Raw genomic sequence first — 16020 nt, forward strand, 5'->3', positions numbered from 1 at the left:
ACTTTGTGTCCTCTAATCCAAAAGTCAAGTTGTTGTTTCTTCCCCCCCCCCGACATTTTGTATCCATATTTATGTCCAATTGTAACAAAATTAACCAGCAAAATACTTGTAACAAAGTCCTCTTTGTATTCTCAAGATTTGACAGCTACTTTGACAGCTGTCAAACTCTCCATCTCTCTCCGCCAGGTTCTCTGAATCGCCCCGGTTCCCGGGGGGGGGGTTGTGAGGCTGTTTAGGGCTTTAAAGGTCAGCACCAACACTTTCAATTGTGCTCGGAAACATACTGGGAGCTAGTGTAGGTCTTTCAAGACCGGTGTTATGTGGTCTTGGCGGCTGCTCCCAGTCCCCAGTCTAGCTGCCGCATTCTGGATTAGTTGTAGTTTCTGGGTCACCTTCAAAGGTAGCCCCAGGTTGAGCACATTGCAGTAGTCCAAGCAAGAGATAACTAGAGCATGCACCACTCTGGTGAGATAGTCCGCGAGCATTAGACAAGTGAGGCTGCTTTGGCCAAGCCATGCCTCAATAAGAGCTGGAAACGAAGGCCATTTCTACTCCATATGCCTTCTGAATGGAGAAGCCTAGACTCACATGACTTCCCCCACTTACTCTCAGTCACACTGAGATGCTCTCCTGCATGTAGACCACCCCCAAGATGCAGCTCCTCAAGGCTTGGGGCCAGGGGCACTCAGAGTTTCCTCCTCACAAACCCACAGCAAAGCGAGCAAGAGTACCGGCTGCCAATGCGTGCAGCAAAGATTCCATATTGATGATTGCAGCTCAAGGAGTCTTGCTCTGCATTCAGGGTGGGGAGGTGCAGGGTGTTCTGGACATCTGCCCTGTTAGAAGTGGGTCTAAGACCCTCAAAATAAAATGTACAGTGGGGCCTCGCAAGATTAAATTAATCTGTTCCGCGAGTATCTTCGTCTAGCGGTTTTTTCGTCTTGCGAAGCAACCCTATTAGCGGCTTAGCGGATTAGCACTATTAGCGGTTTAGCGGCTATTAAAGGCTTAGCGGCTTAGTGGCTTAGCTGCTAAAAGGCTATTAAAGCCTTAGCGGCTTAGAAAAAGGGGGGGGGGAGCGAAAAAAATCTCAAGACTCGCAAGACATTTTCGTCTTGCGAAGCAAGCCCATAGGGAAATTCGTCCTGCGAAGCGCATTGAAAAATGGAAAACCCTTTCGTCTAGCGGATTTTCCGTCTTGCGAGGCATTCGTCTTGCGGGGCACCACTGTATATCCCCTATACCCGAGCGCAGGTTCCCTCCCAGGGCATTCCACAGGGCGGGTGCCACCACTGAGAAGGCCCTCTGCCTGGTTCCCTGAAACTTCACTTCTCACAGTGAGGGAACCACCAGAAGGCCCTCAGAGCTGGACCATGGCTCAGCTGAATGCTATGATGGCAGAATCATCCCTGAATTGCACATGTGCTCTCTATAAGAGCATTACAGTGGTACCTCGGGTTACAGACGCTTCAGGTTACAGACTCTGCTAACCCTGAAATAGTACCTCGGGTTAAGAACTTTGCTTCAGGATGAGAACAGAAATCACGCGGCGGCGGCGGGAGGCCCCATTAGCTAAAGTGGTACGTCAGGTTAAGAACAGGTTCAGGTTAAGAATGGACCACCAGAACGAATTCAGTTCTTAACCCGAGGTACCACTGTACTTGCATAAAGACTAGTAAGAATAGTGTGGTTGCGTAGGTATTTTATCGCAACCTGTCTGTGATGAAAGAACTCATTATGCACAACCACAGCAGAGTGTCAGGAGCAAGCCAGCAGTACATCACATGAAGTAAGTGGAGTTAATTCTTTATTAAATGAAACAGGATCCTCACAGGAGTATCACATCTAATGAGCACAGTGACTCTTTTTCTGTACATCTTGTAGAGCTGCAGAGACTGAAGGTCCCCGCCTTCCAACAACTGTTTAAGTCCACTCCTCCACAGGGTTTCCCCCAAGCAATCAGTGACTGTGTCTGCGGGTTGTCTTTGAATCATAGAATCATAGAATCATAGAATCATAGAATCATAGAATCATAGAATCATAGAATCATAGAATCATAGAATCATAGAATCATAGAATCATAGAATCATAGAATTGGAAGAGACCACAAGGGCCATCGAGACCAACCCCCTGCCAAGCAGGAAACATCATCAGAGCACTCCTGACATATGGTTGTCAAGCCTCTGCTTAAAGACCTCCAAAGAAGGAGACTCCACCACACTCCTTGGCAGCAAATTCAACTTCATTCCTCTTCTGGTTCTGGGAGACCAGAGGGGAGGGGAGCTTGTCACAGCAGGACGGAGAGACACCCGTGACTCTTCACCAGCCTGACTCATCTCTGCCTCTTGGCCTCACTTCTCTCCTGTTTCAGCTTATGCTTCTAGATTTCTCTCTGCTACCAACTCTCTCAGTTCACTAAGCCTTGTTACTTCTTCAGGTTCTAACACCTTCTCCTCCCAGTCTTCTCCCCTTGATCGTTCATTGTTGTCCCACCATCAATCCCCAGGTTCTGACCCTTCTCCAGCTTGTTCCTCCACCATTCCTCTGCATCCAGTCCCTGACACAAATTCACTATGAATACATTTCCACCATTCATGATTTATAGGGATGGAAGAGAGATTCACATTTAAGCACCCATCTCCACATAACTATTTTGCTGGAGATCCATTTTCAAAATTTAAAAGGATATTTAAGAATCAGACGCCATCTTCAGTTTTTGTCTTTAGATGTTCCTTTGTGTTCAGATCAGGCCTCAGTACAATAACGTAGCACTTGGGAATGAAGATGCAGCCCAGAAGCCCAGCACTGGAGGCCAAGATAGAGAAGATCTGCACGGCCACCATGTATTTCCCCTTCGTGCTCAGGTAGGTGGGCACAAAGGACAACCAAACGCTGCAGAAGACCAGCATGCTGAAGGTGATCAGCTTGGCTTCATTGAAGGCTCCAGGCAGGTTCCTGGCTAGGAAAGCCACCGTGAAGCAGATGGAGGCCAAGATGCCCATGTAGCCGAGGACACCATAAAACATGGCAACAGACCCTTCATTGCATTGTAGGATGATCTCTCGAGGCTGGGAATGCATGTCAGACTCTGGGAAGGGTGGAGAGATTCCCAGCCAGATGGTGCAGATGACAACTTGGACACTGGAGCAGGAAATGACAGCGGAGTTGGCCAGATTCTTCCCCAGCAATTTCCCCACTCTGTTCCCTGGCTTTGTGGCCAGGAAGGCCAGAACCACAGTGATAGTTTTTGCCAACACAGAAGAAATGGCAGCTGAGAAGATGATGCTGAAGACCATTTGCCGGAGAAGGCAGGTCACCTTCCTTGGCTGGCCGATGAAGAGGAAGGAGGACAAAAAGGAAAGCAGGAGGCAGATGAGGAGGATGTTGGAGAGGGCCCGGTTGTTGGCTTTGACTATGGGAGTTTCTTGGTATTTAATGAAGATTCCTAACACAACCCCTGTGGCTAAAGACAAGAGAAGGGAGATGGAAGCTAACATGATCCCCAAATGTTCTTCATAAGCCAGAAAGGTGATGATCTTTGGGACACATTGATCTTGGCCTTTGTTTGGATACTGATCCTCTGGACACAGGGTACAATGGTTTGCATCTGAGGAAGAGAGAAAGATAGGCATCCGTAAACCATTTGTATTCCAATAGACTTGGAAAAATAACATTGATGCAGGAGTGGTCAGGAAACAAGAAGGTGTGGTAGGGAGGGGCAACAGTTGATCTGTTATTTTCTCTTTTAATGTTTACCCTTGAATCTTGCCTTTCCTTTGTGGAGACAAAGGTGGTGCACAAGGTTTTTCTCACTTCAGAACTGCAAAGAACACTATAGGTAAAGCTGAGAGGCAGAGACCTCCCCTAAGAGCTATAGAATCATAGAATCATAGAGTTGGAAGAGACCACAAGGGCCATCGAGTCCAACCCCCTGCCAAGCAGGAAACACCGTCAGAGCACTCCTGACATATTGTTGTCAAGCCTCTGCTTAAAGACCTCCAAAGAAGGAGACTCCACCACACTCCTTGGCAGCAAATTCCACTGTCGAACAGCTCTTACTGTCAGGAAGTTCTTCCTAATGTTTAGGTGGAATCTTCTTTCTTGTAGTTTGGATCCATTGCTCCGTGTCCGCTTCTCTGGAGCAGCAGAACTAACTTAGTTGGTCTTTAAGGTCTTTAAGGTGCTACAGGAAGAATTTTTTTTATTTTGACTATGGCAGACCAACACGGCTACCTATCTGTAAATAATTTAGGAACATCCACCACTTTGGAGCAAGCCTAAGTTTTGCTGCCTGTGCTGTCTGAATGCTGTATGTAAAAGCACATGAATCTGACCTTTGAAGTATCTGTAAGTAAATAATTTTTAACTTACCAAACGCATGGTCTTAGCTGTGCTAGGGGAAGTGGGAAATTTTGGAAGGAACCCAGAAGGGCATATTTCAAAGGTCCAAAAGCCTCTATTCCATGCTTTACTTTGCTGCATATTTTAAATCTCCACTGGGATTCTCTCACCAAAGAATACTTGCCCCTAACCTGGATTTTGGCATCGAGTAAATTCTTTTTATTTATCTATATTTTTTCCTTTCTCTGCCAGTACTTCTAATGTATGATTTCTTCAGACAAAGTCATTTTATATTTCTTCCATGTAGTGCTCACAGTTGTTGTTGTTTAGTCGTTTAGTCATGTCCGACTCTTCGTGACCCCATGGACCAGAGCACGCCAGGCACTTCACAGTAGCCCCGCTGTAATTTTTCATCTATTACATTATAATCACTTTCACAGAATTTATTTTCTCCCTTATAATGCTTTCGCTGTTTTAAATATTTACTACTTCCCGTTTGTCAGTTATTTTTTGTTAATATATATGAATTCATTTGCTTGCTTGCTTTTTGGTGGGGTTCTTGAATCAGTTTAAAATAGCTAAAGTAAGGCATTGTGGGCAGTGCAGGATCAGCCCTCTCCCTCTTTCCCTTTCTGTAGCACAGCGATCGCATCTTCAATGCCCTTTCTTTCTTTCTTTCTTTCTTTTTTATTCTTTTATTTTGCTTTAAACAAATACAGGTAAATATAAACAACCAAAGTTACAAAAGAAAATTCCTTAATAATAATAATAATGATGGAAAAAGCTAAAAAAATACAAAAAATATCAAAGTACATGGCATAGAACACAAGCCATTATGGGGAAGAAAAATGGAAAAAGAAAAAGGAAAGAAGAAGGAGGAGGAGGGGGGAAAAAAGAAAAGGGAAAAAAGAAAAAAGAGAGAGGAAAATGAGCCAAAACACAAGAAGGCTCATCTGTTGTACGCTTCCGTCAAGGTCACAACAGATCATTATTCTTATAAATTCTCTTTATCTGCATTCCATAGAATCCCTCATCTTGGTATCAGGGAACATTTCCCTATGCAGCATCATTCTAAACATAACCAGGTCTTTATTGATGAACCCTTATCCCCTAGATAATGCCATTTCTTTCAACTCCCTGGAAAATATGTCTTTGGGATCTTCATAGAAAGTGTGTCTGAGTGAATCGTCAGCCTACTTTTCCTCTCCCAAGGAATGTCCTCTCGGTTGGAACCACCCACCTTCCTGAGTCGAGATGGTCCCTTCCACACATGGAGCGCAAGCATAGCAGCAAAATGGTACTCCTTCTTGAACCACCTTGGCATAGCCGGGACGGCAGCTTTCTGTACACCTGGAGCACGGTACGGTCTAGCCATAAGGAGAAGAAGGAGCACCAAAGGTAAATTGTTAGGAGGATTTGTGTCAATGGAATTCATTTATAGGACCCAGCAGAATCTCTAGTTCCACTGACTGGCAACACCCCCACCCGCCCGAGAAGCAAATTTGATGCAGAAAATCATGAGGAGAAAACCTCTTGGGTGTGTTTTCTTGTTTGTTTGACATTTATATCCCTCTTTTATAGACATTAGAAAACTCAAAATGCACTGCAAAAAATACAATAGCAAAATAACAGTCCTAGAAGGAAAGTAATTGCAAACAACAAAACGCACTGATGAAGAGCAATAATAATAATAATAATTTATTTATACCCCGCCCATCTGGCTTCCAACTGAATATTAAAAACAATACAGCATCAGACATTAAAAACTTCCCCAAACAGGGCCACCTTCAGTTGTCTTTTAAAAGTAAAATAGTTGTTTATTGCAACAACCAGCCATAAGGTAAAAAAAGGCAAAGGACCCCTGGATGGTTAAGTCCAGTCAAATTTGACTATGGGGTGTGGTGCTCATCTTGCTTTCAGGCCGAGGGAGCCAGCGTTTGTCCACAGACAGCTTTCTGGGTCATGTGGCCAGCATGATTAAGCCGCTTCTGGTGAAACCAGAGCAGCGCACGGAAACACCGTTTACCTTTCCACCACTGCGGTACCTATTTATCTACTTGCACTGGTGTGCTTTCAAACTGATAGGTTGGCAGGATCTGGGACAGTGCAATGGGAGATCACTCCGTCGCAGGGATTCGAATGGCCAACTTTCCCATCGGCAAGCTCAAGAGGCTCAGTGGTTTAGACCACGGCACCACCCGCGTCCAACCATAACAACAACTGGAGATGCTAACCTAAAAAATGTCTCCTGAATTATTATTATTGTTGTTGTTGTTCCAACTCCTGCATTGTATTGAATGGGATTTACTCCCTGGTAAACGTGCAAAGGGTTGCAGCTGAAATACTATGTGAGTTATTAAGCACGTTATTAGCCCATAACTGATGCCACGTAGAATAAAGTGTTCTGTACCTTGTTAAAGCTTTCGGGCCACACAATGTCTTCCGGGTTAATGGTGAATGCCTTTCTCTCTATACTCCCAATTTTCACTCTCACACGAGATTTATTGGGAAGCATTACCCAGTTCTCAATATCATAGTTGGCTGGCAGCTGCCCGTTCTCATCCAAACGCAGACTGCCCATGGAAGTATTTGGAAACTGGATTGCCCTTAAGAAAGGGTGGAGCTGGAAGGACAGAGAAAGCATGAAACTACATGAGGTGGTCCTGTAAAGGTGTCAGGGAATTCTGGAAAGTAATTCACAATGAATTAAAAAAGATATTTGAAAAAACCTTCCCCCCAAAACCCAAGGCATTCCTTTTGTGAATGGTAACAATGAAAGTCCCTAAAACACAAACAAACAAAAATTTTTTATATGCCACTAATGCGGCTAGAATCCTATTGGCACAAAAGTGGAGAACGAATACAGTGCCCATCAAGGAACAGTGGCAGTTTAAAAGAGCTTTTTTTGCTATCTTGTTGTTTCCTTACATCATAAACTTCTCTGTGGTCTTTTCACAAGGAGCTGTATTGTTGTTGTTTAGTCGTTTAGTTGTGTCCGACTCTCCGTGACCCCCCTGGACCAGAGCACGCCAGGCACTCCTATCTTCCACTGCCTCCCGCAGTTTGGTCAAACTCATGCTGGTCTCTTCGAGAACACTGTCCAACCATCTCATCCTCTGTCGTCCCCTTCTCCTTGTGCCCTCCATCTTTCCCAACATCAGGGTCTTTTCCAGGGACTCTTCTCTTCTCATAAGGTGGCCAAAGTATTGGAGCCTCAGCTTCAGGATCTGTCCTTCCAGTGAGCACTCAGGGCTGATTTCCTTCAGAATGGAGAGGTTTGATCTTCTTGCAGTCCATGGGACTCTCAAGAGTCTCCTCCAGCACCATAATTCAAAGCATCAATTCTTCAGCGATCAGCTGTACATGAATGCTTAAATATAAATCCATATAGGTAAACGAATAAAAACACACTTCAGCTCACCATAGTGGGGAAGACTGTGACCAGGAGACCTTTGTGGCTGCTCAACCTGTGTCCCAGGTGTTTAATTGTTGGTGGGCAACTTCAATGTCCAGCAGAGATGCGAGGGGATGAGGAGTGTCCAGCTTTGGTTAGGAAAGCTGGATCTCTCTAAGGGAACCAGGGAGGAACCACTAGATATGGGGGAGCCTTCTGATATAAACGCCTTCGCCAATTCCTCAAAAGACTCCATCAATGGTGTCTCAGAAAAAATTTACACATCACCTGGGAAGACAGGTGAACTAATGCCAGTGTACTGGAAGAAGCATAGATCACCCATGTCGAAGCAATGATTCTTGAACATCAACTTCGTTGGAGTGGTCATGTTGTGCGGATGCCTGATTACAGTGGTACCTCGGGTTACAGACGCTTCAGGTTACAGACTCTGCTAACCCAGAAATAGTACCTCGGGTTAAGAACTTTGTTTCAGGATGAGAACAGAAAACGCGCGGTGGCGGCATGGAGGCAACGGGATGCCCCATAAGCTAAAGTGGTGCTTCAGGTTAAGAACAGTTTCAGGTTAAGAACGGACCTCCAGAACGAATTAAGTTCTTAACCCGAGGTACCACTGTATTGTATTCCAAAGCAACTACTCTATTCCGAACTTAAAAATGGAAAGCATAATGTTGGTGATCAACAAAAGAGGTTCAAAGACTCTCTCAAAGTGAATCTAAAAAAATGTAGTATAAAGACTGACAACTGGGAAACACTGGCCTACAAGCGTTCCAATTGGAGAACAGGCTTTACTAAAGGTGTCATGGGCTTTGAAGACGCTCGAACTCAGGAGGAAAGGGAGAAACATGCTAAGAGGAAGGCACACTTGGCAAACCCTCACCATGATCAACTCCCGCCCGGAAACCTATATCTTCACTGTGGAAGGATGTGTGCATCCAGAATTGGCCTCCACAGTCACTTATGGACTCACTTTTAATACCGTGTTTATAGAAGATCTTACTCTGCTACAAGGGATCAAAGAAGAAGAAGAAGAAGAAGAAGAAGAAGAAGAAGAAGAAGAAGAAGAAGGCGGCTAGTGAGAAAAGAATGGGTTGACCTCCACCACGAGACTCACAAATTGGATTTCCTCCACAATGGGCACACTTTTTATCTGACAATTAAATTTTATTCCATAGCTGGGAGAATGGATTGCAGTTTGCAAATGCACAAGTGAATACCTGCCATGGCTTCAGCCTTCGATGTTCCAACCTTTCTCCTCCACCCACCGTCAACATCCACTTTGATCTAGATAAGTACATAGAATTTAAGGCGTGTGCCACAACTTGGACATTGAGGTAAGTGCTGTAGCTGTCTTGAGACAGGGCTCTCTCTTGCTCCTCTTTAGGCAAGGTCTCCAGTTTATCCTTCTCTGTGCATCTTGTCTGACCTTTTTTGGCCAGCGCGTGCTTTGAATATGAGCAATGGTATGCATTCTGCCAAAACTGCCCAAGGAGATAGGAACGTGGCTTATAGCAGTCATGTTTGGTCCTTTGTGGGGGTTTCATTAAAAAGGACAAAGAACCATGGATGTACTGGAAGAAATCAAGATCGAAAGACAAATTGAAGTTGATGTCCTGAGAACCTGCAGTGATCCAGACTTTGGCCCCAATTTCTTTCTCAAGTTTTCCTTGTAGTGCCTTAACTGGCATCCATCCCATTTGGGTGGTTTCATAGTAAACCACTACAGTGAATTGTCTCCATATGGCAAATGGTTCACTCGGGCCGAGGATTTGAAGTGGATTATTTTCATGTACTCTTTTTGATAAGGCAATGCAAATTCCGTTACTGGTCGTAAGAGCTGTGAAGTCTCTCAAGAACCTTTCGCCATTCTCATTGTCTGGAGCAATGAGACCAATCCACATCCATCCAAAATGCAGGAGCAACTTCACAACCCCCAGATATTGATTTTCTTCTTTGGGGACGATCCGGTATACAAAAGGGAACTGGGTTTTATCATCAAGAAGATGAGCAACAGAGCCATAACTGATCTGGTGAGGAAAGTAAGAATTAATGTTTTGCTTTCAGGCTAAGGAATAGACCGCAATACGTCAAGGACTACCTCTTTCCATCTGAACTTACCCGGACCATGAAATCATCTTCTGAGGCCCTTCTCTGTGTGCCTCTTCCTCAAGAGGTTCGAAGGGTGGCAACACGAGAACAGGACCTTCTCTGCAGTGGCTCCCCATCTGTGGAATGCCCTCCCCAGGGAAGTCTGCCTGGTGCCTTCATTGTACACCTTTAGGTGCTAGGCAAAAACGTTCCTTTTTAACCAGGCCTTTGGTTGATCCTAGTTACATCCTATGCCCTTTTAAAATGTGCTTTTTTGTCAGGGGGGCAGACTATTGGACTGTTGTTTTTATTTTTATTAGGTATTTTGTGGTTATACATCTTGATTTTATTCTGTGAACTGCCCTGAGTCTTATATAGGGTGGTATATAAATTCAATCAATCAATCAATCAATCAATCAAATTGTTACAAAAGTTGGGTGCCTCCCCCTGTCTCTGCTGACCAGTAGCAAGAGCCCATGGGGTTCCAGGCACTCACCCCGGGTCTGAGCTCCTTCGGACAATTAAGACATGGCAGAGACTGTCGTAGCTTTAAGAAATATGGTTTATTCACCTATTTACACCTTCAGTCTGCATGGAGTGAGTCCAGATCTTACAGCATTACATTTCAAGAGGGCCCAAGGCATCTCTTCCAGGCAGCTCTGCGGTCCACAGCTCTGCGGTCTGCCTGCCCAAAGATGGATCCCAGACCAAACTTCCAGAATGACTAGAATGGCGAGCTAAAATTTGTGAATTTGTGGAGATGGCAAAGTTAACAGCATCAATTAGAGGCTGTTCTAATAATTTTTTTTATAAAGAGTGGGAATCCGTAAAGGATTACATGAAAAGAGTTGACTTCGGAGCCTAAAATTAATATGCAACAGCTTAAACGGCGCAAGGTTATAGGATGATATTAAAAGAAATATGGAACAGCAAATATAAACAGCTGTTAATGCAACAAAAAACAACAACAGTATGTAAAGAAGATCGCACATGGGTGAAGGGAAGCAATGGGTTTAGGGAGAGGGCATTGATTGAAAAATTGTTAAAGATATATATGGGACCTAAGAGATTAAGGATAAGGAACCCAAAGAAGAAGACAAATATTAATAGTAAAATAAGGGAATATGAGAAGAATCAGTACAAACAAAAATATGAGACTCAAGGTTTTGTTATATACTGTTTTATCTTGGATGTGAAGTCTTCTGTTGTAAAGATTGTACATAAAATGAATAAAGAAGAGAAATCTAAGATGGATCCCAGAGGGATCTACTTGCATTTTGACATGCTTTTGAACTGCTAAGTGGGCAGGAGCTGGGACTGAACAACAGGAGCTCACCCTGTCGTGGGGATTCGAACCGCCAACCTTCTGATCAGCAAGCCCTAGGCTCAGTGGTTTAGACCACAGCGCCACCCGCGTCCCTAGCTTAGTCAGCTTGTTTTGCATAGGCTAGTCCAGAAAATCCTCTGCAGCTTGTATTTATCCCTTCACATCCCAAATAATCAAAATCCTAGCATTTATTAATTTATAGGGTTTACACCCCTCAGTCAATAACAATATTTATTAACCAAAATGATTACTAATTAACTGTGTTGGCTGGTGATGCTAGGAGTTTTAATTCGAACCATCTGGAGGGTGCTAGGTTGATGGAGGCTGGGAATTGAAGAAAGTCTCAGGATTTTCATACTTTCGGATGCCCTTCACTCCTTGGGAGAAAAACTGGAATTTTATGCAGCTGAAGTTCTCCTCTGTCCACCCATACCCCACCTTCATACCTGTGGGATTTTGTAGATGCCTGACATGGTTGAAATCTCTATCGAGATTATAGAATTGCTTCCTTCAAGGATTGCCAGGAGTTTATTCTGTTTCCCACATTTGTAGTTTGGAATATTGCTTTCTCCGCCTGCAAGCAGTTCGAGCATGGCATGGGAAGTCCTCCGTGCGTCGAAATAGTTTTCATAGAGGTTATAGCCCAAGCTGATGTTGGGTAAGAGCCTGGGATCCTGGTTGATTTCCTGGACTGTGAACAAGAAGGACAAAATGTGCCAGTAGTACATAGATGACAAGCTGCAAAATAGCAAACAATTAAGAAGCGTCAAAATGTTTTGCACCATTTATTAAAAAAAAACATTGTTTGAACCCCAAATAATAATCTGGGTGTCTGTGATAGAATAACAATGGGGAGATGTTTGTTCCACTGCAGTTAAACACGAGGAGAGCATAGCCTTCAAAGTACATAATTTGAATATGAAATACTGCAGTTGCTTCAGGGCTGCAGAAATGTCAGGAAACACTATTGAATCAATGGGACATATTTTTCAGTAGACAAATTTAGTATTTTCCTGTAAATCAGTATCTAGTTATGGGCAATAGAGACCTTCAGTGAAAGAAACCAAAGGAGATCAGAAGGACCTCTTGTGCCCTTTCTTTGAGTCTCCCCTTTGCAAGTGAAACCAGTTATTTCCTGGGTATTTAGGAGTGCAGGCAGAGAAGTATAACAGTCACCTGCTTATTGGAGAACAGCCTTACTTTCAAACTCAGGACGAAAGGAAGAAACGTGCTAAGAGGAAGACACGTTTGGCAAACCCTCACCGTGATCAACCCGAACCCAGAAATCTATGTCCCCACTGTGGAAGGACGTGTGGATCCCGAATTGGCCTCCACAGTCGCTTACGGACACACCGTTAAGACCTTGTTCATGGAAGACAATCTTACTTGGCTATGAGTGATTGCCCAATAATTACTTACCCATCAAACTTGGATAAGGGGGACTGGGAAAAGATGTATGGCTGTTGCTTAATAAAGTTTTGAGGTGATACGATCCCACTAATGAGGAAGTATCCAGGTCGGTAGTAATTGAGGGCTTCATTTTCTTCCCTGATCATATTCAAGGGGCATTTTGTCTTCAGGGCATTTTGTCCGCAGACTCGATGGGGTATTAGCAGCAGAAGCAGCAACAGAAGTAGCAGGGAGGTCATTCTGGTTCAGCCTCCTGAACTCTTCTCTTCTTCTGTGCCAGTTTATCAGAAGAAACGAAAAACTCCTGTATGATCAAAGCTGCAGTGACTTTATCAACATGGGTGGTGTTCAGCTATGATTTCAGAGGCATTAAACGTCAAGCAGGTATCCCCCCAATATTTTATCTGCCTGAACTCTTGGTATAAATCTGTTTCTGACATGGGATATATTCTGTGCATAAGTGTAACCAATAATCTCATGCTGACCTTGATTCTGATGTTTAGGTAATTGCCAAAAAATACCTTTTGAGCTTTGGTGAGGGATTTTGATAATTCACCCTGGTTTTCATAATTATAAAGGGATTAAGAGTCACCTCTGCAGCTTCCTGTAGTCTTTGCATGACTCGAGGGGCAAGCGAAAAGCTGGAGAAAAACATGTTTGTGAGAAATCACACAGGCAGCTCAAAGTTTTTCAGTCGGGAGGGGCAGTTAGTATTGCTTGAACTTTGCTGACATGAACCTAAGAAATATCCTATGACTGGCTTAGTCCAAAGGCCAATGCAGTCCAGTAGCTGGCTACCCACAGTGGGCATTCTGATACCTACGGAAAGCCAATAAATTCCACTGGAAAAAACGGTTATGTCCATGGGGAGATGGCAGTATTGAGTCAGTGGCTCGTGTGCTTCTGGCTTGCACTCTTTATGAAGATTTGAGGAGTGAGGTTATTACCCTTCTGTTATTGTCCATGCCGGGTCGCTCAACCATTGCTTTTTTTTTTTAGTTTTATTTATTTATTAACGTTCTTATGTTACATTGGTAAACATTATATTACATCACAAGGCTTATTATAATATAATTTTCAGCATGTATACAAAGTTTCTATACCTAAAGAAAAAAAAAACAAGGACAAAAAACTATTCCAAGATCATATATGTACCAACACTTTGGATTTCCTGTCTTTCCCGTTGTATATTCCTTTTTTACAAATTAATGTACTCTTATTATTGTATATTTCTTTATATTTTATCTAATGCATTCCTATATCAATACGTACCCTTGGTCTTATTTCTCAACTCAGTCTCTCTCCAACATCAGTTGAATGCTAGCATAGATAGCGAACCTTTACTGTATTTTTGAGCATATATATTATATCTATCCCACTTTTCCATAAATCTTTGTTTTGAATTGCCTCTCAGGCTATTTGTCAACTGCACCATTTCAGCAAATTCTTGTAGTTTTTTATGCCATTCCATTATTGTTGGGACTTCTTCTTCCTTCCACCCCTTTGCCACCAAAGTCCGAGCTGCAGCTGTTGCATATATATATATATAAAATAAAAAATAAAAATACCTCCCTAAAGGCCTTCGGGATGTCCCTGCCAACAATGTTTAACAGAAATGCCTCTGGTCTTTTAAAAAAAGTTATTCCAAACATTTTTTTAAACTCATCATAAATTAAGCCCCAAAACACTTTGATCTTCCTATATGTCCACCACATATGATACATGTCGCCATTACTCCCACCACACCTCCAACAAATATTCGCTAAATTTTTGTACATCTTAGGTAGTCTTGAGGGGGTGAGGTACCATCTGTGCTGCATTTTTAACATATTTTCCTTGATGTTATAACATGCCATAAATTTCATATTTGTTCTCCAAAGATTTTCCCATTCGGTCATCATTATTGGCCGGCCAATATCCCGTGCCCGTCTAATCATTGTTGCCTTAACCTCCTCCTTCTTGACTTCCCAGTCAAGGAGGAGTCAATACATTCTTGAAATTACCCTAATTTTATTGTTTATTAATTCTATTTCAAGTTTGGAGGGCTCTTTATCAAATCCAATCTTTTTATCTTGTTTAAATATTTCTTATATTTGATGATATTCCAACCAACCAGAAAGCTGGTCTTTTATCTCCTCATACTTTCTAAATTTAATTTGGCTGTCGTCTTCTAACAATAATGTATTATATGTTAACCAATCTCCTTTCATGTTCTTTTTTTTTACCGTGTTTGCTTCGACCGGCAATATCCATCTTGGGGTCTTTGGTTTTAAGAGTCTTCTATATTTTCCCCAAACTTTAAACAGAGCATTTCTTACTATGTGATTTGCAAAGCTCTTATGTACTCTATATTTATCATAACTTAAGTACACATGCCACCCGTACAGGATGTCATGCCCTTCTATATCTAGTACATCTGTATTGCTTAGAAGGTACCAGTCCCTCATCCACGAGAAGCAGGCAGCCTCATAGTATAATTTTAAATCGGGGAGACCAAAGCCTCCCCTTTCCTTAATATCTATTAAGACCTTATGTTTTATTCTTGGTCTTCTCCCTGACCAAATGAATTTAGATATTTCTTTCTGCCAGCTGTCAATGCAGCCTGTTTTTCCAATAACTGGTATAGTCTGAAACAAGAAAAGCATCTTTGGCAAAATGTTTAATTTAACCACAGATATAGGGCCCCAAAATGAAAATTTTAATTTGCTCCACATCACCATGTCTCTTAATTCCTGCCCAGCACTTAACATAACATAAGTTATGCCCTCCCTGGCTAGAAGAGGCAACCTGCTGATGCATCACTATACCATTTAAGAGCAGCATGGGGAGCAGGCCCAAGCTAATGTTATTAAAGGTCATGCCAGCCTTATACGTGGGATGAAAGCATCCAAAATGTCCAACCAAAGAAGAATGGCAACTTAAGCTGACAGAATATGCGCAGCTTGCAGGCTTAACATATAGAATAAGAGAACAAGAAGAATGTATTTTTAGAGAAGATGGGAAAATGTTTATTGAATATATGGTAAATAACTGTGTACAGCTGAAAACGCTGGCAGGATTAAGATAAATTCAACAGTGTAAACAAGTTATGATGGATGCAATAATGGAAAAAAAACCGATTGGTATAGTTTCTGTAAAATATGCAGGGATTTGTGATATGTAAAATGAACCATGGAAAGAGAAGAAGGGAAGTCATTGATATCTTAAGGATGAAAAAATGAAAAAATGAGTACTTTAAAATGTAAAACAGAAAATTTAATTCTATCTATCTATCTATCTATCATCTATCTATCTATCTATCTATCTATCTATCTATCTATCTATCATCATCATCATCTATCTATCTCTATCTAAATACAGTATCTATCTATCTATCATCTATCTGTTGGGAAACTGCCAGGGAGATAGTGTCCATCATGAGCCCCCAAGCCGGAGTTCTGGA

General features: G+C 42.6%; 1 protein-coding gene across 1 annotated transcript; it reads right to left on the reverse strand.

Moving 5' to 3' along the window:
• Positions 1-2696: 2696 nt before the first annotated feature.
• LOC308579756 (vomeronasal type-2 receptor 26-like) lies at positions 2697-12724 on the reverse strand (the record flags this gene model as incomplete). The annotated part of the gene is made up of 5 exons (XM_081180690.1): positions 2697-3607; positions 5582-5708; positions 8971-9780; positions 11615-11906; positions 12588-12724. The coding sequence occupies 5 exons, from the start codon at positions 12722-12724 to the stop codon at positions 2697-2699; spliced, it is 2277 nt and encodes a 758-aa protein (XP_081036816.1).
• Between the last annotated feature and the right edge of the window lie 3296 nt (positions 12725-16020).

The sequence above is a fragment of the Podarcis bocagei genome (assembly GCF_964188305.1).
Source record: "Podarcis bocagei genome assembly, chromosome: 2".
In the NCBI taxonomy this organism is placed as follows: domain Eukaryota; kingdom Metazoa; phylum Chordata; class Lepidosauria; order Squamata; family Lacertidae; genus Podarcis; species Podarcis bocagei.